This window comes from Pseudorca crassidens, chromosome 15 (genome assembly GCF_039906515.1).
Source record: "Pseudorca crassidens isolate mPseCra1 chromosome 15, mPseCra1.hap1, whole genome shotgun sequence".
NCBI lineage: Eukaryota > Metazoa > Chordata > Mammalia > Artiodactyla > Delphinidae > Pseudorca > Pseudorca crassidens.
In genome coordinates this window covers 63,326,006-63,350,835 of record NC_090310.1, presented here as the reverse complement: position 1 = coordinate 63,350,835, position 24,830 = coordinate 63,326,006, and the positions used below count along the sequence as shown (strand labels likewise).

General features: G+C 54.5%; 1 protein-coding gene and 1 pseudogene across 2 annotated transcripts in view; one reads left to right on the top strand and one right to left on the bottom strand.

Moving 5' to 3' along the window:
• The window catches only part of NOL4L (nucleolar protein 4 like), a 129,675-nt gene that overhangs the window by 51,370 nt on the left and 53,475 nt on the right, over positions 1–24,830 (top strand). For both annotated transcript variants that reach the window (XR_010935210.1, XM_067707814.1), the window contains exons 2-4: positions 562–717; positions 6,667–6,778; positions 15,493–15,602. Coding sequence is in view for 1 of the 2 variants with exons in the window: in XM_067707814.1 (XP_067563915.1) it covers positions 562–717; positions 6,667–6,778; positions 15,493–15,602 (378 nt within the window). In the remaining variant the exon portion in view is untranslated. The remainder of the gene's footprint in view (positions 1–561; positions 718–6,666; positions 6,779–15,492; positions 15,603–24,830) is intronic.
• Positions 22,726–23,224, bottom strand: LOC137206497 (large ribosomal subunit protein uL23 pseudogene; annotated as a pseudogene).

The window sequence follows — 24,830 nt, the reverse complement described above, 5'->3', positions numbered from 1 at the left end:
TCTACGTCTCCACACACAAAGAGCCCGGGTGCCGTTGCCGGCGCTCAGCTGCTGGAGTGGGGAGGTGGGCAGCGGTGAAAAGCTTTTCTGAAATGCCAGGGCGAGGCAGGAGTCACCCAGGTGATCCGAGCCGTTTCCCTGGGACCCTAGCCCCCGACCACAGCTCTCGATGGAGCCGCATCTAGTTAGCACCGCCCCCCTCCCCAGAGGCTTCCAGGATGGTCTTGGCACAGTGTGTGATTCGAAAGCTCCCTTCTGAGCCTGGCACAATCTGTCTGAAATTGTGAACATGGTGGCTCTTGGTTTTTTAATTTGTTGTTTTTCTCTGCCCATTGTTTCTGGCAGATTTAGTAGCAGCAGCCACCCTTGACTCTGGAAGCCCCCTCCCTGCGGCCCTCTCAGCAGGCTCCTGTCCCCCAGCCCCCCAGACCTACCGTCGGAGGCCTTACGGGGTCAGCGAGCAGCGGTGTCCCTGCCCCTGACCCACTGCCCAGCCACAGGGCCCAGCTCTCACCCTGCCATCATCCCTGACACTAACACAGCTTGTCCACCCTGTCGCAGGGGGCAGATGGCCTGTCGGAGCCGGAGGGCATCTCTCTGAAGCGGGTCGCTGTGGTGGAAGATTTCTTTGACATCATCTACTCGATGCATGTGGAGAGCTCAGCGGAGCCAGGCAAAGCCCCCAAGCACGCTGGGCAGAAGAAAACCTACCGAGCGGTGAGATTTCTGTCTCTTTGCCTCTGCTGGCAGCCCCAGGCCTTGGCAGGAGGCCATGGGATCCGCACATGTTGGGCAGGGGGGTGGGGCAGGGAGCTGAGGCGTGATGAAACAGCCTTTGGGGACCCAGGGGGGCACAGGGCAAGGGCATGGCAGCCAGAGATGGCTCATGGGGCGAGGGGGCGGGCTCTGTGGTCTGAGCACAAAGGAGAAGCAGGTTGAAGGGAGTGAGAGGGAGGGAAGGAGAGGGATGAGGGAAGGAGGAAAGCCCTCCTCTTCCTGGTTTCTGCTTCACTCCATCCCCCCAGCCCCAGCCTGGGGCCGCAGTTGGGGGTGGGGTGGCTAGATAATAATAATCATCAGAGCAAATGCTTCCATGGCATTTACTGTGTGCCAGGCCTGTCCTGAATACTCCTATGTGTGAGTTCATTCAGCCCCCTACGACCCTGTGAAGTCAGTGCTGGAAGTTCCCCAGGGGAAGTCTGAGGACCTGGGCCCCACCCTCTAGGAAAGCACAGTTCGATTTGGGGTGGGGAGGCTGAGAGCAAAACCAAGATACGAGAAACAGAAATGTGTCCAAGACTAGCTTCGAGGGAACAAGAACCCAGGTACGCCTGGTCGTTCAGCAAAGGCCCCTCCAGACACCAACTTTCAGTGCTAAGCCAGGGGGACTTCATGGAGAAGGTGGCAGGTGAGCTAGCAATCTAAACTTTGGGTAGACAGAAGAGAGCAGAGGCGGCAACCTAGGGTGGGAAACATCACACACCGGGCAGTGGAGGGGATGGTGGCCGGAGCAGGAGGGGCCTGCCTGGGTTCTGGTCCTGCCCCCCGCCATTGACCCCCATTGCCATGGCTCATGCCCAGCTCTGAACCACTTGTCTGGCACCCACCACTGAACCAGTAAAGCCAAGCACTTGATGTTCATTCAAGCCTCACAGCAGTCCTGTGACAGAGGTGCTGTGGCCCATTTCACAGTTGAGGAAACTGAGACCCAGAGAGGTAGGCTACCGCTCTAAGGTCACACAGCACTTAAGTGGCAGTCAGCTCTGCGTTGACTTTCTCTCTGGCTTCCTAGAGACCTGCCCCTCTGTGATGGGGCTACCTCACCCAAAGCGGATGCGGACCCTCCAAGTTCTTTTATAAATATCCTTGGAGTGCAGCGGAGGTGGCCTGTATAAGTCTATAGTTTCCCCATATGGCCTGATTTTTTTTAAAAAAAATCCAATAATCTGGTTTGTCCTTGTCCTCAGAAGATGGCCTTTGCTCTAAATGAGTCTTAAGGATGGACCCGCATGACAAGGACCTCAGAGAGATGAGGGGTCGGGCTGAGGGAAGCAGGAGATGATTGTCCTATCTGCCCCGACCTCTACTGCTTCTCAGCACTTGTGCGTTGGGCAACGGCTTGTGGGAAGGGAGTTCTGAGGGTATTTCCACCGGAGGGTCATAAATGGAGGGAGGGATACCCGAGCTGGGGCCTGTGTGGGCCCCTTGGTACTGATGCAACCCCGCACACTTTCTCAGCGTTGAATTTGCCTTGCTGGGAGCCGGCACGTGCCAGGCTCTGCGCTCAGCACGTCCCCTGCACCAGCTCTCTGAGCCATCACACGGATGAAGCAGGTGCTGCTGTACCCCCATTTTACAGATGAGGAAAGCGAGGCTCAGAGAGATGAATAAACCTGCCTTGAGGTCATCCAGCTGATGTTCAGAGCCAGGCAGCTGTCCCAGAGCCCACACCCTGAGCACCACACATGCCACCTCTCTACAAACCTCCTATGGCCAGCTAGTGGGGTCCGCTGACTTGCTTGTACCAACCAGACCTCATGATTTCCCTGGTCCCCTGGGTGCCCAGCCCCCAGTCTCGCCCTCGGGCACTTCCTGGGTGTTTACGAAGGCTGGGGTCTTCGAGCTCTGTGCTGCGGAGAGGGCAGGGCTGGCTGCACCCGCCAGGCTCTGCGTCTCTGGGCCAAGCGGACGTCCAGCCCTTGGCTCTGCGCTTCCTGGCTTCTCGTCCATATGCCCGCCGCGTGCCCCACTTCCCGCTGCCCAGCCTGGAGCTGGCACATGACTGGCAGCGAGCCAGCTGGGCTGCGTGCAGAGCTGGAATTTCAGCAGCAGGGCCAGGGCTGAGGGAGCAGGCCAGGCCCTCCTGCAGTGGGTGTGAGGCCGGGGGGCCGCCGTACCCCCTTCCTCCCCTGTGTGCCTCCTCTCCCTTCCCCCCCTCTTCTCCATCTGTCACCCTTCTCATTGCCACCCTTTTCCTTTTGGGGGGATGGGGCGGTGCCCGCATGCTTTTGTCCTCCTCTTTTCACCTGCTCCCATTCTCCTCAGCCCAAGCCTAGCTCTTCAGCCCCATCCATGCCTGTGGAAAGAGACCCGCCCCCGCCCCCAAAGGAAACTCCGTGCTGCTGGGTGCAGAGAGGCACAGCCTGGCGCTGCGGGCTTTGCGTCAGGCCCTTCGGAGGGGTTTTTGGACCTGCCTGTGTGTGCTTTACCAAACGTGAATCCTGGGACTGCCTTGCTGTCTCTGGGGACACCTGGGACCTTCCAGATTCTTACAGGCCTGGGGTGCCTGAGGGAGCCGGAGCCTGGAAGGGAGATGGGCAGGCTTGTTCAGGGCATGAAAGGAGGCGCATTCTTCAGTGGGCAAAGGACTTTCCAGGGATCAGAGAGGGCAGGTAATGAGCTTTTCTGAAACTGGAGGTCTCTGAGCCAGGGGTGGATGGCTGTTTACGACGGACAATACAGGGGAGTCCCATCTTGGGCAAGAAGCCCCTGCCTTACTTTGCCTCTGACGCAGCGTGACCTGAGGTCCAGAGGATCCCGGGGAGTCGTGCCAAGGCAGGGGTGTGGGTTCTACAAAGTTCGCTGAAGCCACATAGAGGACTGGTCCTTCTTCAAGGGGCATTTCTGGTGTCTGCACCCATCTGAATTAGGGTGATCCCCTTTGCTTCCTTCCTCTTTCCCAGGGTGCTAGTAGGCTAGATCGGGTTCTGGAGTCCTGATCTGGCTGCCCAGACCACTTCGGAGCTGGGGCCAGATGTGGTCAGCAGCTGCTGCAGGCCCACCACGTGCTAATCCACCCGCAGGGCAGAAGGAGGATCTTGTAAAGTGGTGCAAATCCCCCCAATTGGCCTCATCTGTCTTTGTTGACCTCTGAGTTGGGGACCGAAAATGGGGCCTTGCAAGTCAGCAACTCTGCAAATAGCTTCTGCTCTCCCTGCCAGCGAAATCTCACTCAGTTTTTACTACTAAGAAAAACGTAAAAGGCACATTCATTTATGTGTTTCAGTGTCCAGGCAGGAGGCCTGAGCGTGAGGCAACAGACAGTCCAGGGGCTCCAAGGGCAGCTGGGTGGGGACAGGGGTCCTGGAGCTTCCCCTCTTAAGTGCAACAGCTCCATCTTTATCTGTGTCATGTTTTGGGCTTCAGGATAAGAGTCTATTTCCAGAACACTGTCTGTAGCTCTAAAACTATCTGAAAACCACCATCCTACTGACCAGGGCATCAGCTGGGATGGTCCTCCTTGTTTCAGCTCATCCTGTGGGTCCTGTGGCCTTGGGCATCTGTGCAGTCAAACAAATGGAGGTCCCATTTCTCATGTGGACAAGGCAGGAGCATGAACCAAAAGATGCCCACAGGAGGTCGAAGGCCCCAGTGGGGGAAGGCATCGTCCTCCATTCGGGTCCCTGCAGCAGCGTGGAGCTGGACTCTGCACTTTACTGGCTCCCTGGGGAGCGCTTAGCGAGGCTGCAGACATTCCAGCCACGCAGGGCAGGGCTTCCCTCCCGGGCCCTCGGAGAGCTCCAAGGACTTCTCACCCACCCGCCTTTGGTCCAGCCCACCTGCCCATCCATGGGACCCAGGGCCAGAAGGCGTGTGCCCGGTGCGCCACCTCCCTGTGGCACTCCGGCCAGCCTTTGCACACTGCTGGGTCCCTGCCAAGGCCGGGAGAGCTGGGGCTGCCGCTCCGGCCCCTGGGTAGGACGCTCTCTCGTAACTGTCCCTGTGCCCGCAGTGGGCCAGGCGGCAAGCAGGGCCTCTGCCTATGCCACAGGCAGCCCTCAGCAGAGCAGCCCACCCAGGAGGCTCTCCCTGAGCCCTGCAGAAACTCTGTCTCTGCCCAGCGGCCGGTGAGCTCCGGGTAGTAAAGTAGGGCTTCTTTCCCCATGGTGTCACCCTTCCTTTCCCAGCAGACTGCAACCCTCCTCCTCCACGCCCTCACCTCAGCTCTTCTGGGGCCTGACCAGAGAGGCCACACCTCGGGCACCTAGGAGGTCGTCTGCTGGCCCAACTGAGCCTTGGCCCTCTGCTTGGCACAGCGGGCATCCTCCCCTCTTGCCCGTTGACTCCTGCAGCCGTCAGCCCCTCAGCAGGACCCATCCCTCCCGACCCCGCAGGCCCAAGAGGGACCTGCCACCCCTAAGACTACCAGGCAGCCCCTGGCCGGGGATGAAGATGTCCACATGCGTGGCAGGAGAGCCCCCGTGCCTCGGCCCTCACGCCCTCCCATCCACCAGCTCCAGTCAGAGAGCAGGGCTTTGCCCTTGTCCCTGACCTCCAGAGGAAGGCAATCAGACAGGGAATTTGGAAGGGAGATAACTCATCAAGGAGCCTGCCTGCTCCGCAGAGCATCAAATCAGCTGAGAAATAACAATTGTGTCACCGAGATCAACTCTGCATTTGTAGCCGGCCACCAGGCAGGAGCGGCCCCTGGAGCTCCGCAGGCAGCACAGCCTAAGCTGGTCCTCTGACGGCCTGGCCGCAGCCGGGGGGGCCCCCTGGCACCCCCCCAACCCCATCCACTCTGCCTCACCCCGCCCTGCTTCCTAGCCACCACAGAGATGGGCCTGGGCACGTGTCCACCCCGCAGGAGCAGACCAGGTGCGTCCTGGAGAGCAGCCCCTCCTACTGTGGGCTGACCAGCACCCTTGGCCAACTTTCCCGACTGGGCTGCGGCGAGAACGGCGGAATGCTAGGGTGGTGCTGCCCCTTAGTGGAGAGGAGTGGAAGGGCCTGGGCTCTGGGAAACGTGAAAACCAGCAACTGGGCAGCCACCGGCCTCAGCCAGGAAACCCGGGTCCAAGAGGTCCCTCTGGGCCCCTCAGGCAGCCAAACCAGGACCAGTGGGTTTCTCAAAACCCAGAACAAGAGGAGAGGACTGAGCTTCTGGGCCCACACCCCGCTCTTCCCCACTCCCCCACCCAGTCTCTTTCTTGTGTCGCCTCCCATCTCTTTCAGCTTCCCTCCCACACTGCTTAGTCTTTCTCCCTAGCTAGGGGAGGCCCCCTGGAGACAGCTATGGGGCGTGACCTGGAGCTTGGGTTCTAGTCTGGCATTGCTCTAAGGAGCTGTGTGATCTTGGGCGAATTGGTTCACCTCTCTGGGCCTCATAAACTCACCTGGAACAAGGGGGTCCCTAAGAGTCTGTCCAATTTGAAAAATCGAACCGCTTGGCATCAGCCTTTCACAGCTCTCTTGATCTGTGAGTAGATCAAGGAATAGCTTGTAGAGCTTCGGGATCCATTTATAGGCCCGGAGCCGGTCGCTTTGTAAGTGAGGCTCAGTTTCTTCATCTCGAATTGTAGAAGTTGTCTCCTCCTACCCTAGACCAATGTTTATCAAGTCATTTTTCAGTAGTAGCAATGATATGCTGAGAGGACTATTCCCGACTTATGAGAACATAGGTTAAAGACTAGATGATGTTTCATTGTTTTGCTCATTCAATTTTTAAGCTTCTTTAATTGAAAAATTTACAACTGCTGGTATTCTGCAAAAGTACTGACTCATTTCCATGGCTGAGACTCTAAGACATCTGCTCCTGGCTCCTCAAATCCCTGCCCTTCCTGGCAAGGGCAAAGTGCCTGCTACCAAAGCACAGCCCTTGGTGAACCGGTGACCAAGCCACCTCCCCACGGGTCCATGTAACAGCAAACCTCCTCTCTCTCCCAGATCGCCGAGACCTACGCCTTCCTTCCGCGAGAGGCTGTGACCCGGTTCCTGATGAGCTGCACAGAGTGTCAGAAGAGGATGCACTTTAATTCCAACGGCCTGGAGCCCAAAGGTAGGGGAGGAGGTGGGCGTGCTGGAGGCTCAGGGGAGGCTCTGCGGGGAGGGGCTCTCCCCCAGAAGGGCCTGCCCTTTGCTGGCACGGACAGAAAAGTGCATGGCCAGCAGTTGTCACAATTCCCAGAGGCCAGTGTGGGTCCATGGAGCTGCCCAGAGAGCCTCATTTTAGGTTTGTTTTTTTTAAAACTTTTTTTTAAATGTCAAGTTTCACTTAAAAACCAATAGCGCATTCCTACTGCCCTTCAAGACTCTCCTCTCCCACCGAGGTCCCAGACGGAAATGGCCACCTCGCCCCGTTCCCTAAGCTCTGCAGTACTTGCCTCCCAGATCTCACCCCAGGCGGCGTGCACGTGGATCTGGTCTCACTGACCCGACTGTGCACTCTCTGAGGACAGGAGCACACCCCCCACTGCGTGCACCCGCGTACCCTATAGCCACCCACCTGCCATTAGCAGGCCTCCCTAAGTATTTGTCCCCTGCCCCCCACCCCCAGTGCACCCCCAGGAGATCTGTGGGGATTCGTTAGAATTGAAAATGCCCAGAGTACTTGTGACCAGCCGAAGGTGGTCCCTTAGACCGACGTCCAAGCTCTCCAGCTCTGCCCTGCCCAGTGAGATCCCCGCTTCAGTCTCCCACAGCCTCTACCCGAACATCCCAGAGGCCTCCAGTAAGTCTGGGCCATCTGTTCGCAGGTGGCTTTGGCCTAGCGAGACAGGCCGTTATGTTTAACTCAGCACTGAGACATGATGCCCCGGTGGGTGACTTATCAGGGCTTCTAGGCATCAGGCCCGCAAAGGTTGCTGAGGTCGGTGGGCATTTGCCTGAGGATGGGAACAGACTCGGAATGAAGGGTGAGCCATTTACTCAGGTGGTGCCCAAGTGGCATCCACCAAATACGTGGAAAAACCAACAACGAGGCCCGACGACAGCAAAGGAATTGGAGCACAGGTGTCGAGTGAGGTTGTCCTCCTGGTTGGTAGTCCCCGATACGACTTCGGACAGCAGCCACCTCACCAGACCCAGAGGCTTTCCTGTCCTTGGGGGCCATTAGGCCGTGGCCACTTCACTGAGCTCATTGGATGACCACTAAAGTATGAGGGACAGGAATTAATCTAGTTAATCCCTCATAAGTGCTGCGTTCCTGGTTTAAGAGCAGGGGCTCCAGGGCCGCACTGGGTGGGTTCGGATCCCGGCTCTGCCGCTCAGCAGCCATGTGTTCTGAGCAAGTGACTTCACCTCTGTGAGCCTCAGTTTCCTCATCTGTGAAATGGAGTTAACAATGGCACCTATCTGGTGGTGGGGGGGCAGGATTCTGATGAAATATGAGAATTAATCCCTGTACCTGGCACAGGGCTCCCATGCAGGAGGAGTGAGCCATGGCTGTGGCAGTTACTGTGATAACGTGTGGGGCCTGAGTGAGGCCCCTGCCCCACGTGGCCTGGCCCCCGCTGAGCAGCTGCAACCCCTGCGCCAAGACAGCACTTGGTACCTGCCAGTGGGCCAGGAGGCTTTCCCTGCTGCATTCCCCACCCTGCCCGGGTCTGGGTCCCAGGGACGCGGGCCCTGGTGGTGGCTGCTTGGTCCCTGCCCGCCCATCCGCCTGTCCCCTCCAGCGCTGGCCTAATCGTTTCCATAGCAACTGGCAGAGTCAGACACAGAACCTGGGGGAAACAAAGGCAGGCCAAGAGGGGCTGTGTTTCTGGGCTGCTCTGGGGCGTCTGCAGGCTCTATTCTGCTCCCTTCTCCACGCTGGTGTGGAGGACATCCTCACGTCCCTGACTCCCCAGTAGAGGCAGCAAGGTCTCCGGGGGAGGGAGGGGGGACCAAGGGAGGGGGAGAGGCCGAGAGCACACGCCCCAGCTTCATGGGTCCTGTGCTGGAGCCTCTCTGTCCAGGGGCTTGCGCCAGCGAGACAGAGGGCAGGCAGAGTAAGGCTGCGCCGTGCCCATCCTTGCCTGTCCTCGGGCAGAGTGCCACTTCCCTGTCCCCAGGAGTGGAGCTTCCCGTGCAGGGAGAGGAGGAGATGCTGAGGGAGCAGGAGACTGTGTGGCCTCAGTGTCTCAGAAAGTGGGCTTGGGGTCTGGCAGGCCTGGGTGTGTCGCCCCGCTCCCTGCTGTGTGTCCCTCAGCAGGTTCAGGGACCTCTCTGAACATCAGCTGCTCATAACAGCCCCTGTGATCCTGTGAGGGCTCTGTCCCTGTTTACAGCTAAGGAAAGGAGGCACAGAGAGGTGGTAGGGTGAAATCACTCGTCCGAGGTCCCCAGAAGGCAGGAGAACTTACCTTCCCATCAACAAATGGGAGTAATGCTTCCCTCTCTGTTTTTTTGTCCACGCCACGCAGCTTGCAGGATCTTAGTTCCCCAATCCCCAGGGATTGAACCCAGACCCATGGCAGTGAAAGCCCAAGTCCTAAACACTGGACCACCAGGGAATTCCCCCGTCTCGGTTTTCATGAGGATGCAATTGAATTAAACGAGCCCATTCTGCCAGGCGCCTGGTGCCGTGGGTGCCTAGGGAGCATCAGCCTGTCCCCCACCCTACCGCCGTGTTGTTGTACCACCTAGGCACAAGGCTGCCAATGTCCAGGTGTCCCACGGGGAGATGCACGGTCAGTCACCCACCCAGGTGAGCACCCTGGGTCCACAACCTGGCCGCTGGGCAAAAGGGAAAGGTTTGGTTTCTGGAGGCTGCCAGTGGAGAGCCTTAGAGGCTGAAAGGCTCCCCTGTCTGCTTGATGGCCAGAGGCACTAGTGCCTGGACCACCCTCACCAGCTGGCAGGTTCTCTCTTCTCCTGCCCCAGCTGAGAGCCTGGAGATCCTGTCTCCGCCTGCCATGCTGGCCTCTCTGGATGTGGTCAGCTGCTCCGACCGCTCTTTCATAGGCACCCCTGCTCTGCCAGCCTTCCCTCCTCCCTCGCCCGCCCTCCGGGAAATCAGAGCTTGCCCCAAGGCCCAGAGGCAGGCCCCAGGTTCCTGTCCCAGGAAGGTGGGGCCGGAGGGAGACAGGGAACAGGATGGAGCCTTCTCGAGGGGCTGCTGGGAGGATGCCTCGCTTCCTGGCCTCATGTTATAAAGAAAGAAAGGAAGCAAAGCAGCCTCCCCTGCTCAGTGGTTTGTCCCGGCACGGGGGCGGGGTGGGGGGGTAGGGGGCTGGACAGCCCTGTGCCCTCCCCCAGCGCCAGAAGCACGAACAAAGGAGGCTGCCGGGGATCAGGAAGTCCGAGGATGGGAGATTCCAGGGCTTGCCGGCTCCACTCTCCTCTTCCACCAGCCCCTGAGTCTGGACTGGAGGAGGCAGAGATGAGAAGTGGGTGTGCCCTGGGCCCAGCTCTGGCTGCAGGGGTGAGGGGCCTCGGGGGCACGTTTCACGTTTCTTTGATGTGATAAAATACCATTTGCATGGCTGCAGACTAGGAGTTAGCAGTGGGCAATGCCAGTCACCTACCGAAGGGTCCCTTCCTCAGCGAGAGCCATCCACGCAGGTGGCAGCGCCTTTGCAGCCGGGCCCAGATTCCTCTGTGGTTTCCAACCCCCTCCCTGCCTGGCCCCTCCAGATCCCCTCTTCCTGTCCTGCCCCATGTGACCCCATCCCGGCTCATTCCTCTGCCCTTGCAGTCTCTCCTGTGCTGGCCTGTCCTCTCTCGGCTCTCATACTCACTCGTTATACGACCTGGGGAGGTTGCGTAGCCTCCCCACGTGTGGCTGCCTCATCTGTAAAGTGGGGTTATTAACACGAGCACCCACCCCACGGAGTCCTTGGGAGCACCACGCGGGAGGGTCTGCGTGGCGCTCTGGCAGGGCTCAGTGGCTGTCATCTGAGTGATTGAACGGAAGTCCTGTTGAGATCCCCCCTCCACAAGGCTGCCTGGAGCTCCTTCACAGCCCTGTAGCTCTTCCTCCTTGGAGCGCTAATGGACTCGCCATCAGTCCTGCCCTGCTGAGCACAGGCACCGTCCCTACGCCCTTCCCCCCACCGTCCCCACCCTGAACGCACACACATCAGTGCTCCTTGAAGACTTGCTGACCTATTGATTCCCTTCCCTGGGAGAGAGGTCTTTTCATCTGAGCCAGCCCCAGGCCTGGCTTCTCTAGTTCCAAATCTGAGCCCCATGGCAGGCTGGCCGCTCTCGAGGCTCCTCTGTGCCAGGCCTTCATCGTGCACACGTCCTTCAACCCCCAGCTCTGACCCCGAGAGGTCTCACCCTGGCATCCAGCAGCTACAGCTGTCTCTGGACGGAGGAGTTCTTCCATCCTGTAGGGGGAAACTCATGAGAATTGCCACCTTGTGTTCCACCTGGAGGATCCGGGCCGCCACCTCAGCTGGAATTTGCGTTGATTGGCAAATGTCACTGGAGCCCAGCTGTGATCAGCTCTCGGCTTGGCCCTGGGAGAACCTCTACATCGCTGGTTATTTTCAAGGCCTGTAAAACTAGGACTAGTGCTTGGGCTGGTTTCAGTTTTTCTTGGCAAAAAGGTGTCGAAACATTTCTTTGTGTGGTTTCTCTGCTTCTCTCACCAACAACCTACTGGGTTATTTCAGCTCCGTGACCCTTCCTAGCTCCTAACTCACCCGTGGTCTCAGGTTACTTGTAGTGGCTCAGGCGTGGCCACTGTATTTGTTGACCACAGCGGGGACCTGGCCTGCCCATCAGAGCCCAGGGAAGCCACTTCTTCCTTGTTCGTGTGTCCACCTTAGCACATCCCCCATCCCGCCGCGAGCACCGGACTCCACAGCGCCCCCACTGGCCCTGCTCCTTAGCTCTTTCCTAGTAAGCTGTTCATCTTCGTGTGTGGCACTTACCACCCCTGGAACCATTTGGCTTCCCACTGCCGAAAACCCTGCCTGCCTGTCTTCTTGCTGTGGTGTGGCCGAGCTCTGGCCTCCCACAGCCAGCTCCCTGGCATGTTCCCTCACCTGGAACGTGTCCCACCCACCAAGGTCCCGCCTCCCCGACAGAACCCTCACTTCCGGAACTGCAGATGCAAGCATTTCACTGCACACCGATCTCGGATGCATTCGTGTGTGTGCCCGGGATGTCCCTGCTTCCCCAGACGAGGGCATCCGGCCTCCTCTTCCCGAGCTCTCCTGGCTCACCTCCGGGCCCTGGAAGCAGTTTCTGATCGGTGGACCTGCTGTGGAGGGAACAGGCCAAGGAAGACCCCTTCTCCCACCCCCCAAGAGTGCCTTCCCAGCCATTGTGGGTTTTCTCCTAAACCTAGCTATACCTGGCTTTTTTAAAGTTACCTTTTCGTAAGTAGTCATGGCTTTCAGGCAGGACACGGGTGGCCATCCATAAAGGAACACAGTGTCCGGCCTCCATGGACAACCAAACACAGAGCGTCGCCATGGCAGCCGACGAAGTCTTCATTTGAGTCTCTGACCGGCGACCCTTAGGGTGGGGGTCCCTTCTCATCTACCATGTTGTCCAGCAGCTTTTCAGCAGACAACCACGTCTTTGAGGAAATGAAATGGAAACGGCAGAGTCCTCCATCTGAAGACCCACATTCCAAACCAGGAACCACGGCTCTCTTGAGTGACATCATCTCAATGTGGCTGCAGTGTCTGCCTCACGTATTGTATCCAACCTCATGGAGCTGCGGAGGCCAGGTCCCACCACGCCCCTGGGTTGAAAGAGGTCACGTCTGGGTTGATGGTGGGGCAGCAAGAAGAAGAGGACCCAAGGTCACAAAAGTGCATTTTAGTTTCCCCACAGCACTGGGCGTCTGTGTCAGAGGGGCCAGTGTGCACTGGTGTTAGAGAACTCCTCTGCCACAGACCAAGAGGAAATCCCTTAAGAAAAAGAAAGGTTTGGCCCATTCCAAGCCAGTTTCTGAGACATTCTATTAGTGACATTTACCTCCTCCTGGACAAACAGAAATTCTGCGTAAGACACGTTAGCTTTAAAAAGCAAAACAAGGAATTCCCTGGTGGTCCAGTGGTTAGGACTCACCGCTTTCACTGAGGGGGACTGGGTTTGATCCCTGGTCAGGGAGCTAAAATCCCACAAGTCGCATGGCACGGCCCAAAGGCAAAAAAAAAAAAAAAAGCAAAACAAAGCTCTGCATTTTTATGAAACTTGATAAGAAGTGTTATTCAAGCTGTACAGTCACCAGAAGGACACCATCCCAAGACGCATGGACCCTGTTTTCTGCAGGGCTGTTCCTGTCTGCGCCAAGTAGGAACTGCCCGCTGCCCTTTGGGTAGTTTCTCCCCCTAGTTTGCAGGGGCCTTTTTTCTTACCTTTTTTTTTTTTATGTACATCCATCCTTATTGGTGTTTTTTTTTTTTTTTAGTACACCTTTATTGGTTTTTTTAAATACATCTTTATTGGGGTTTTTTTTTGCCTTTTTTCTTTTTTGTGACAAACTATTTACAACACAAGACGCGCCATTTTAATAATTTTTAAGTGTACAACTCAGTGTTAGTACAGCCACACCACTGGGCAGTCATCACCACTGTCTGTTTCCAAAACATTTGCATCACGCCAAACAGAAACTGTGGACCCGTGAAGCAGTAACTTCCCATTCTCAGACACCCGTCCCCGGAAACCTCTCTTCTACTTTCTTTCTTTTTTAAAAATTTATTTATTTATTTATTTTTGGCTGCGTTGTGTCTTCATTGCTGCGAACTGGCTTTCTCTAGTTGTGGCAAGCGGGGACTACACTTTGTTGCGGTGCACGGGCTTCTCATTGCGGTGGCTTCCCTTGTTGTGGGGCACTGGCTCTAGGCACGCGGGCTCAGTAGTTGTGGCTCGCGGGCCCTAGAGCGCAGGCTCAGTAGTTGTGGCGCAGGCTTCGTTGCTCTGCGGCATGTGGGATCTTCCTGGACCAGGGATCGAACCCGTGTCCCCTGCATTGGCAGGCGGATTCTCAACCACTGCGCCACCAGGGAAGCCCTCTTCTACTTTCTGTCTCTGTGAATGTGCCTGTTCTAGATGTTCCATCCACGTGGAATCACAGAGTATTTGTCCTGTGGCGTCTGGCTTCTCTCCCTCAGCAGAGCGTTTTCAAGGTTGCAGGGGCCTGTCTGGCCTGGGCTCTGGCTCTGGAGCGGCAGATTCTGCAAATCCCTGCCTCTCTCCACCTCAGTCCTGTCACCCGCTCCCGTCCAGCGCATCTCCTGGGCGCGGTGCTTGTGGTGACGTGCAGGCTTTGGCCTGTCTGGAAGTCGTTCCCACTTCTCGCACCACTCAAACCCCAGCCCATGAACCAGGGGGGACATGGGTCAAAGGCCTGGCACCCTTGGAGACGGGGGGAAGAGGCAACCAGAGAACAGGTAACCAAGACTATTCCCTGGACGGAGGGTGAAGCCAGGTCAAGCGACTAAGTGACGAAATGAGGCCCCGCTTCGTGTGACGGGTCCCAGCGGGTGACTCCAGGGTTTCGAGCTTGGTCACAGCAGGAGACATCTGAAGGGGAAGCTGGACTGGAGAGAGACGTGATGGGCTCCCTTCGAATCATGCTTTTCGTCTTCTTGACTTATTCCTGTGCCACTGCAGTCTCTCCTAAATGGTACCCACCGTGGCACCCAAGATGCAGAACACAACGGCTGGGCAGTGTCCACTGCAGGAGCCTTTGCAGAAGGCAGCATGGCCAGACATTTCAAGAGTTTCCGAGTATTCCTACCCTTTGACCCACAAATTCCACGTCTTGGAGTCTGGTCTAAAAAGGAAACGATCATAAATACAGACCAGTATTCCTGCACAAGGATGTCCCCTGCAGTGTTTATAATAACCCCCAATAGCAAACAACCTAAGTAATCAATCATAAGGGAATGACTTAAGGAAAATAGGATAAAATAGTACAGGGCTATAAAAATTATACTTGCAAAGCAAAACGAGATTTTTGATGGTGGGGGAAGTGCCTATGAGAAAATGTGAAGCAAAAAAAAATTTTTTTAAGCAGACTGTAATTCTCTGTATGCATTGTGATATCAAGTATATAAAAAAGAGAAATCACAGGGAAAAAATAAACAAGCATATGCCAAGCTTCTTGGTGCAATTATGGTTTTTAAAATTTTTCTTTACATCTTTCCACACTTTGCAAATGCTCTACAAAAGGGATATGCGTTACTTTGATGTTCAGGACAAGAAAGCAATAAATGGGAGGAACAATGCTCCTCTCTGTGTGATGAAAGAGGAACTAGAATTTGGGCATACTGGAGGCCTGGCCCAGACCTACAAGTGATGTGGTCCCTGACGGTGCTTTGGGGGGGATATGGTGGGGGTTGGGGGACGGGGTGGGACAGTGTGGCACGTGAGCTGGCTTAGGCCAGCACTGGAAACTTAAATGACTTCAGGGGCCTGGCAGGCATCATCGTTGAGTGAAAGTGTGCAGTGCAATAGGGAGGGGTGGGGACTGTGGCAAAATGGAGCCCTCACACTCTGTCTAAAAGGAGCGGCTGCTGCTCAGCTGCAGTGGGTGTCTGCCACGTGGGAGTGCGGGCCCTGTGCGGCCAGACCTTCCATTTCTCAAAGGAGTCAGAAATCCCTGGTTTTCAAAGGTGAACTCTCTCACTAAACACTGGCACTTAAGTGTCATGCAGTCCACATCCACGGGCCAGGCACGGCGGGCGAGCCCCCAGTCAGCGATCTCCGGCCTCCCCTCCCTCCTCCTCAGTCCCTGTGTTGGGTCCCCCACGTGGGTGCCAGGCTGCTGGTGGCCCACAGCACAGGCTGAAAGGGGCTTCCTTTTCTTCTTTCCGCCAGAAAACGAGCCTCCCTCTCCTCTGGTCTCCGGGATTATCGATTACAACATGCCCCTCACCTCTACGTACCTGAAGCAGATGAAGTTGCGTGTGATGAATTCCCAGGAGCAGGTAAGGCGTCCGCCCCCTTCACCCCCCCTGGAGGCGCCCTGACTTGCCTGGATATGGTCGATCCTTTCCGAGACCTGTGTAAACACACTGGAAATCAAAGAGGCCCTTATCTGGTTATCTGGGCCATGCAGTCCAGGCTGAGAGGGGAGGGAGGGAATGTGTTCCTAGTTAGAGGGTCTGCCGGGTCTTCAGTGAAACTTTCCTTCAGGGCAGGGGCGAGGAAGGGGGTGGGTAAGAGCTGCCCACCTTGGCCCTTGGGTTGTTCTCTCTCTGCTCTGCCCTTTGTCTGCTACATCACTCGGCTCCTTTCCCCCGAGAGAGGGGGGCCCTTGCTGCCTGCCTGTGGCTTCTGTCACCCTTGGGGCCCAGACAGGCCAAGAAGATGGGCCTTGGAGGGTGGCCTGGGTGACATAAGGCCCTGGGCTCCCCCTCCCCGGCTGTCTAAGACTCCCCAGCTGTGGATTGCCCAGGGCTGTCAGGCACCATGGAAACAGGTTATGAAAAGAAAACCCCTCCTGCCTGCCTCTCTACACAGCCCACCTTCTAGCCCTTTGCAAGGCAAGTAGCCTGACTGTCTTTCAGAGAAGGACTAGGTGATTGCCACCCCCTCCCTCCGCCGCTGCCCAGAAAACTAGAGTAATGATGTCTTAACCTCTCGCTTCAAGTTTTTTCATCTGTTGTGACACATGAACCTACTGTATCTTCGAGGCCTGCCAAGGGGAATGGGTTCTTTCTCCTCCGTTGAAAGTCTGACTTCAGCCCTGGGTGCATTCCGTCCTGGGTATGGCTGGTCTCCTTGACAACCTGAGCCTGTGTCCACCCAGGGGGTGATGGCTCTGCAGTCAGCTCCGAGGTGATGTTACAGGATGCGCTCAGGTGGCATCTGGGGCTGTGGCACCCAGTTTGAGGATCTGAGCTGGTTGGCTTGAGTTCTGCATTCCCCCGAGGAGGAGGCATGGTGTGCCCTCCCATCCTTACAGCCTCCAAAGGTCAAATGAAGTAAGCTTGGCTCTGGGTAGTAGAGCCGTCTGTGTCTCTTGCGTCTTTTCATCTGAGATGGGCTGTTCTATGATGGTTGCATCCCTAAGAAACTTCATGTACTCACAAACAATGTCAGTGGGGAAAATGGTGTTGGATTTTCAACTCACAGTGGTAACGTTGTTTTTGTGCAGGAATGCCAGTTATAAGGGTGTTGTTTTGTTAATTGTTATAAAATCTAAACACCACCACTCAGGGTGAAGAGCAGGGGCACTCGAACAGCCAAACAGCCGGAGTACAGCCCCACGGCTCTTTCTTTTCTACAAAATGGCGCTCCATCCAGCTCACCACCAGAACCAGCAGTGGTCAGCGTAGCCCACTCTGTGATCCCTCATTAATGGATTCTGTTACGTTTCATTTGGTATACAAATTCCTACTGTCTGTGGGGCATTAAGACTGTAGGTTAGGTACATTAGCAAGGATTCAGTCATTCAACAAATATTTATGAAGCCCCACTCCGTGAGCCAGGCTCTGGGGATGAGCAAAGACAGTACCATTCCTAGCTCTCCTTATGATCTAGGGGGAGACAGACACTAATGAAAAATTACGCGCAGATGGTAATAAGGCACCACGGTGCAGCTGTGACGAGTGCCAGGCAGGAGACTCATGGTGCCACGAGTACTTAGATGGACACGGTGCGGGGACTGAGGCAGGGGTCAGGAAGGTTTGCCTCAGAAGGGGGTGCTTGAGCTGAGATCAAGATCTGAAGGGAGGAGAGCTCCAGGCTGAGGAAACAGCTTGTGCAAAGGCCCTGTGGCTCGAGGGAGGACAGCACCAGTGAGAATTTGTGAGGCTGGTGTGGCTGGTGCGGGGAGTGTGAGGAGTCCTGTAGCCAAAGGAAAGTGGGAGAAGCGCAGTGCTGGGCATATAAGCACTTGCCGTGCATCTGTGAGTGAACGGAAGTTCATGTAACAAGACGGATAAGTTGCCCTGGTGAGGTTCAGGCTACTCCCAAAGGGAGGGAGAACTGTGGGATGTGTTTGTCCCCAGGATGCTGTGGCTGGGACTGAGGCTGAGATTGGGGTGGCCTCCGTGGACAGTGGAGTTGGCTGTGTCTTCCTTGCCTCCATTTCTGGTTTCCCGGATGGGGATCATCTGAACATTCCCGTGGTCGGGGATAAAGGCTCAGACCCTCCTTGCACACACCTGGCAGGAGAAGCGGCACCCCACCTCGTGCCTGGGGCCCTTCAGCTGTCAGTCTCCCACACTCCACACACTGCAGTGAGCGCTCAAGGCCTCAGCCTCTCAGCCAGCACCGTTAGCCCGGTTCCATAGCCAGGCGCGTGGCAAACAAGAAGTCGCATTGCTCACTAGTTTATTTATCTGCAGCAGCAAGGAAGGGCCAAGGGCCCAGATGTCTCTGATTCTTCAGCTTGGGTTGGAACTGAAAGTACATATACTTGAATTGGTAGCTTCTTTCCTGTAGTGCAGTCAGAGCAGGACTGGGTGAATGGCTCCCTGTCCCAACGCAGCCACAGGGCTACCTCTGCTGCCGTCAAACCCCACGTCCCAAGACAAGGCTCTGAAAGTAGTTTCATTCCCTGCAGCATCCCTGCGACCCCGAAAGGCTTGCCAACAGAAGACACCTGTAGTGTCTACAAATCACTCATGCAGGCTACGCGGAAAACAAACCCAAATCTAAAGTAACGGGATAAATGATATTTTATTAATGCTGAGCAAAGCTCTACATCTAAAAACTCTGGGTGAGAAAAATCTAAGAATTCATTTTTTTCCAGCATTAGATATCCAGGAGACACTATACTAGTGAGGCAGGTAGAACATGTTCCCCTCACGTGGCTTTGAGCAGACGACGAACAGGCGGTGGAGTGTGCCTGTGAACTGGACAGAACCATGTTACCTTTTGTCCAGTTGTGTTGGGTTAATGTGCTGAGAAATGGGTCTTTCTCCACAGAGGACATTAGTTAATATGAAAATCTAATAATAATGTTCACACGAACAAAAAAGATTCTTGACATCTGATCCAGTGTAGCAAATATTTATGGTGTCCTCAACATGCAAGACATTTAGGGGTCAGACTCCCCCCTCCAGGAGCTCCACCCTAAGACACAAGACCCCGCAGGAGCTGTCATTGCGGTGGCCACATTGAGCTGAAAATAGGCGAGTGTAGCCTGATAAAATTTTTTTTTTCCGCCTTACTTGGGAAAACAGTCATAAAGATATAAAACTGAAATCGCATTTAGTTATACTGACGATTAATACATTTTCTCGTAGGAGGGAGGGTGTGAAGATTTCATGAGATGTGGACTGTCTCAGAGAATGTTCCAAAGCATTCTCTGATAAGATGGGGTCCTAGGGAGGGGTGCAGGCCGAGCTCATAGGGCCAGAGGCGGCCAGCGAGTGCACCCCCAGCCGCTGATGTTTCAAATCCCCTCTCAGGGCCGTGTGCGAGACGCACCAAGAGGAATGTGAGGGTCTCGTCTTCACGCAGCCGCTGATTTGTTTTCTGTCTCATTTTATTTTCTTTCATACTTTTAGTTACACAAATACACATGGCCTCAGTTGCCAAAACGCAAAAGCATGGTGACAAACGTCACCATCATCTCACCACACAGATCACTGTGGATATTTCGGTGTCCAGCCCTCCAGACTATTGAATAGAAAAGGGAATTACCCTGTCTGCACCATTTTACAACCCGCTTTGCTTTTCTGATGCTGATTTTCCATCCTATTCAGTCTCCTTACCCTCTGGGCCCTGTTGTTCCCACCTACCAGATAAGCTGATTGTATAATTTCCTGTCATTCACTCCTTTCTCACCCGTACCTACCCATCCACCCATCCACCCGTCCATCCACCCATCCACCCATCCACCCGTCCATCCATCCATCCATCCATCCATCCTGCACTTGAACTGGCATGGTTCCAGGCGCTGAGGAGACTAGTGAACAGAGTCTCTGCCCTGCTGGCTCTCAGAGTTCAGTGAGAGAAAGGAAAACCGAAGTCAACGCTGTGGGGTCTGTAGGAAGAGCTTAGAGGAGGAACAGAGGAGGGACGGCCAGTGAGCAGGGCGGATGCTGTTTCAGCACTTTACACACCTCGCCCCTCGCCCTCACAGCTCAGCAGGGTCACGTTGTCATCCTTGCCTTACAGGTTCGTAGCTGAGGCTCAGAAAGGTTCCGTACTTGCTCAAGGTCACACAGCCACTAACGTGAGCTGAAACTCAGACCTCTTGCGTCCAAACCTGTGCGCTTGCCACGGCCGCGAGCCCTGCTTCTCCCTGTACTTCCTGGATGAGGGTGTGCTCTTCAGAATCGGAGGCGGTGTGCCACCTGGGTACTGAATGCCGGATCGCCGGCACGGCTGGTGGAGAGAAAATGTCCTTGGCAGAGACGCTGGCAGGGCAGAGAGCTTTCTTTGGCTTGGGAACTGGGAGCCGCCTTAAGCATATAATGCTTAAGGAAATACGGGAGGAGGGATTTGGTAGGGGGCTGGGGTGGGGGAGAGGTCGCCCCCTACCTCGTGAACGCTCAGTTACCTGCAGGGGTGCGTGGATAAGTTGACAGCCGCGTTACGGGCGATGTGATCCTGATCTTTCCTGAGATCGCAGTGTTTGAACCAAGACCCTGTTGTTGTAGAAATCAGATCCAGATCCGAAGGAGGAAGACAAATCATCTGTGTTCCTTCCCTGACACCTACTTGCATTTTATAGTAGCGGAGGCTGAGACCCAGGGCGGCTCAGCAACTTTCCCAGGGCAGCCCCTGGCTCAGGCTTTTCCGGTGCCCACCGCCCCTCCACCAGCCCCTTGCTCTTTCCGGAGCGGGAGGGCTGTCGGCACCTTCCTTCGCCTCCCACCTCCAGTGTCTCCAGTTCTTGGAGCAGCACTAATGTCCCGCTAATGGTTTTAATGGTTCTCCCGGCAGCGTGTGAAGTGGTGCGCTGCCCCATTGTTTAAACCCACGTGACGGAGCCTCTCGATTCCTTAACGTCTGCCTCCCTCTCCTCGGCAGCTCTCGCCCGGCCCTGAGTTTTCCCTGGATCCTGGAGGCTGGGGGAGGAGGGCAGGCTTCCCCCCTCCCCCACACACAAGTGGGGCCTGCAGGGTGGGGGTGGGGGGGTCTCCAGGCCAGCGGGAAGCAGCACTGTTCTCAGCCAGGACTCCAGCCCGCCCACCAGAGACCCTGGAGTCCGGCTGACGGTACCAGTTCCGGCGCCTACCGGCTGTGTGACTCCGCGCAAACCGTTTCACCCCTCCGTGCTCCTCTTTCCTCACGTTACTTGAGAATAATAACAATACAGCCGCCTCACTGAGTTATTCCAAGAGTTGAATGACACAAAGCAGCCATAGTGCTTAGCACCGTGCCGGACACCTCAGAAGCACAGAGGAAATCTCAGTGACCTCTGCTATTGTTGGTGGTAATGTTATTATTATGCAGCCTCGGTTTAATAGACACAGTGAATGACCTTGTCCGAGAGAGCAGCGCCACAAAGATGAGTAAGACAGCGTAGCTGGTCTCAAGGAGCTCTTCTTAGTAGAGGGGACAAGACAGCAGCCAGGGAACTGTGATCCAAGACAAGAAAACAGAAACAAGAGGGGACCAGGAGCCTGCCAGGCGGTTCAGGGGACACTCGCTTATTTGAAAATGAGATTTGGACCAGCAAAGAGGGCCCAGGTGAGGGAAGCTGAGGGGTAACAGCTCTAGGAGAACCTGGGCTGGCGAAGAACAGAGCCAGTTTGGGAAAAGGAGGAGAAGGAAGAAGAGGCGGTGGAGGGGACTCAGAGCATGCACCTCTTGCAAGCAAGGCCACGAGAGAGCCCTTTCCTCAGTCAGCACTCGGGAGCCAGGCAAGGATTTGGGGCAGGAAATGAGCACATTCCAAGTGTGAAACTTTCTCAGGCTTGCATCTTCCTTAGAGGAGAAGGAAACAAGTCCACTCTGAAAAGCTCTCCACATTCACTTTTTTCTTTTTTTTTTTTTTTTTTTGCGGTACGAGGGCCTCTCACTGTTGCGGCCTCTCCCGCTGCGGAGCACAGGCTCCGGACGCGCAGGCTCAGCGGCCATGGCTCACGGGCCCAGCCGCTCCGTGGCACGTGGGATCCTCCCGAACCGGGGCACGAACCCGTGTCCCCTGCATCGGCAGGCGGACTCTCAACCACTGCGCCACCAGGGAAGCCCCACTTTTTTCTTAATTGTGGTAAAATATATGTAAAATTTTCCATTTTTAAGTGTACAGTTCAGTGGCATTAAGTACATTCACAGTGTTGTGCAATCATTACCACTATTTCCAAAAGTTTTTCATCACCCCAAACCGAAACTTTGTAACCATTAAGCAATAATTCCCCATTCCCCCCACCTCCAGCCCCTGGTGACCACTGTTTTACTTTCTGTCTCTATAAATTGGACCATCTAGCTACCTCATATAAGTGGAATCACATATTTGTCCCTCTGTGTCTGGCTTATTTCACTCAGCATGTTTCCAGGGTTCATCCACGTTGTAGCATGTGTCAAAACTGCATTCCTCTTTATGGCTGGATAATATTCCATTGTATGGACAGACGGCATTGTTTTTATCCATTCGTCCGTTGATGGACATTTGGGTTGTTTCCACTTTTTGGCTAGCCACATTCACTTTTTAATATTTTAGACCAGGTTATGGGATAGGGAGGGATTAAAACAGGGATCTGCTCCTTCTCTCTCTGAGTCCTTACCCCTCTTTGTGGCTTGCTTTTCTCATGGACATTCTCAACCTCCTTCCTGCTCAAAAGGGCCCCCCAAAATGGGCAGACCTAAAGAGGAAGCACAGTTGATGGGTTACAGTGAGAGCCTGTCACTTACTTAAACAGTGCCTGACTCACAGGACTTTTACCTGTGGAGAACCTGTGAGTACTGACTCTGACACCCAGATTTAAGAGCTTGATAGCAATGGTAATCTCCTCCTTCCCCTTCCTCAGGCTGCCCTGAAGCCCAGGCAAGGTGTGAGCTCAGGGGAGAAATAGCAGAATGGAAACTTTGCCATGTCCAGGGATTTAATGGTCTCTGAAGGAAGCAGCAGTTCTGATGTATGTGTGTGTGTGTGTGTGTGTATGTGTGTGTGTGTGTGTATGTGTGTGTGTGTGTGTGTGTGTTTTAATAGTGAAAACTTTTATATTTAAAATTGTTGCCAATTTTGTTGGCAACATCCAAAGCATCATAGTCGGGGCCAGCTGAACACAGGGCTTCTTCTCTCCATCAGTCCTGATCAGGGTGTTGACCTTGGTCACACCAGTGTCATAGAGCTTCTTCACAGCCTGTTTAATGTGGTACTTATTGGCCTTGACATCCACAATGAACACAAGTGTGTTGTTATCCTCTATCTTCTTCATGGCTATCTTGGTGGTGAGGGGAAACTTGATGATGGCATAGTGGTCAAGCTTGTTTCTCCTAGGGGTGCTCTTCTGAGGCTATTTGGGCTGCCTCCTGAGCTGCAGTATTTTGGGCCATCAGAAGGTGGGTGACGTCTAGATTTTCTTTTTTCTGTGGCTATGCGTGACTTTCAACACTGCTTTCTTGGCCTTCAAAGCCTTTCCCTTGGCTTCGGCTTTGGGAGGGGCAGGGACTTCCTTCTTTGCCTTTGGTGCCATCACCGTGAAAAGGCCAATGTGTTCTTGAAAATTAAACAGTAATCTTCATGGAATAGAAACAGAATGTAGAACTTCTAAATGACTAGAGAACAATAAAAAAACCAAAGAAAACTTGATCAGTCCAGCAAGAGTAATTAAAAGAGGGAATAAAAGAAGAAGTAACCAAAAAGAGATATAATAAATGGAAAAGATAGGTAAACTAACAGGAACAAGATGAAACACTAGTAAATCACAATAAACATAAATGGGTTAAATTCCACTACAAAGAGTGAAAAAGGCTCAGATGAGGTTTTTAATGATAAAATCCATTTGGTATTTATAAAAGACTTTTCAGATGACACAAAAAGGAAGATTAAAACATAAGAAAGAGAGGGCAGCGCTATTAGTGTCAAACAAGTTCAAGGCAAACATGTTCAAGGCAAAAAAAGCATTAAATAGGGCAAAGTGAGATATTTTGTTGATCAAAAGCACAGTTTCCCAGTAAGATTTCAGAACCTCTTGACTTTGGAGGTCTACCCTTGGGGAGGTTGAGGGCTCTTGACCTCAGCAGTCTGCCCTGAGGGGGCGTCAAGGAGGGCAGTAGGTCTTATGAACATAAAGAGTAACTTGGACTTCACTGTGGGAGGCAGCATCTTTCTTTCTTCCCTCCTTCCTTCCTTCCTTCCTTCCTTCTTTCCTTCCTTCCTTCCTTTCTTTCCATCTTTCTTTCTTTCCCAAACGCTCATGTTTTATCCCTTTTTCTTGTGAGGATCTTTTATAATCCCAGCATGTAAGCAAAATGTAAATATACTCTGGGCCTTTACTGGTCCCTGTACGTATCAGGGGAGTAGAAGGGGCAAAGGGTGGAGGCAGCACCTTTCTTTCACATCCCTCAGCATCTACCCATCATCAGTCTCTTCACCTTTGCAATTTTTGCTACTATCTTTCTGTAGCTACTTCTCTAAACCAGTATTTGTACTTTGAGCATCAGCGTTTGCTCTCTGGAAATGTGCATGGAGCAATATGAGGGGCGGACTCCATGGAACTTGTGAGAATGTGCGGTCTGCAGCCTTAGCTGCCTGAATTTTAGTCCCTCTCCTCCTCTCCCCACTGGGCTCACCCATTGAGGTCTGCTGGGGCCACTTTCTCAGTTCCCAGCCGCCTTCCCTTCTTTCCAAGTCCAGGCCTTCCTGGTCCTCTGCTGGCTTCCTTCTCACATTCCATTTCTTGCCTCCCTCCACTCAGACACCCCCCACAGGCCTCTGGGATCAGCCCGCCTTATGTAGCTGAGTGAAGGGGGCCCAGCTTGCCTCCATGAGAGCCCAAGAAAGGCCTGAAATGCCACTGGCCCCATTATCAAGATCTGAGAAGCTGTAGCACAAACCTTTTCCCATCTCAGTAAATCCCTGGCACTGTAGAAGGTTTGTACTGTGATAAGAAAAACAAAAAGCCACTGAAATACTGACCTTGACCGAGGCTGCTGTTTGGATTTCTCCAGGCAAAGAATGATTCTTGGCACATTTCTGCTGTGAGAAGATGTGCAGGTGGGGTAGCTGATCTCAGGTCCTGCCCTGTGCCCCTCAGGCCCCCCCCCGCATCACCCCAGGGCAGCTAACCCTCAGAAACAGCTTC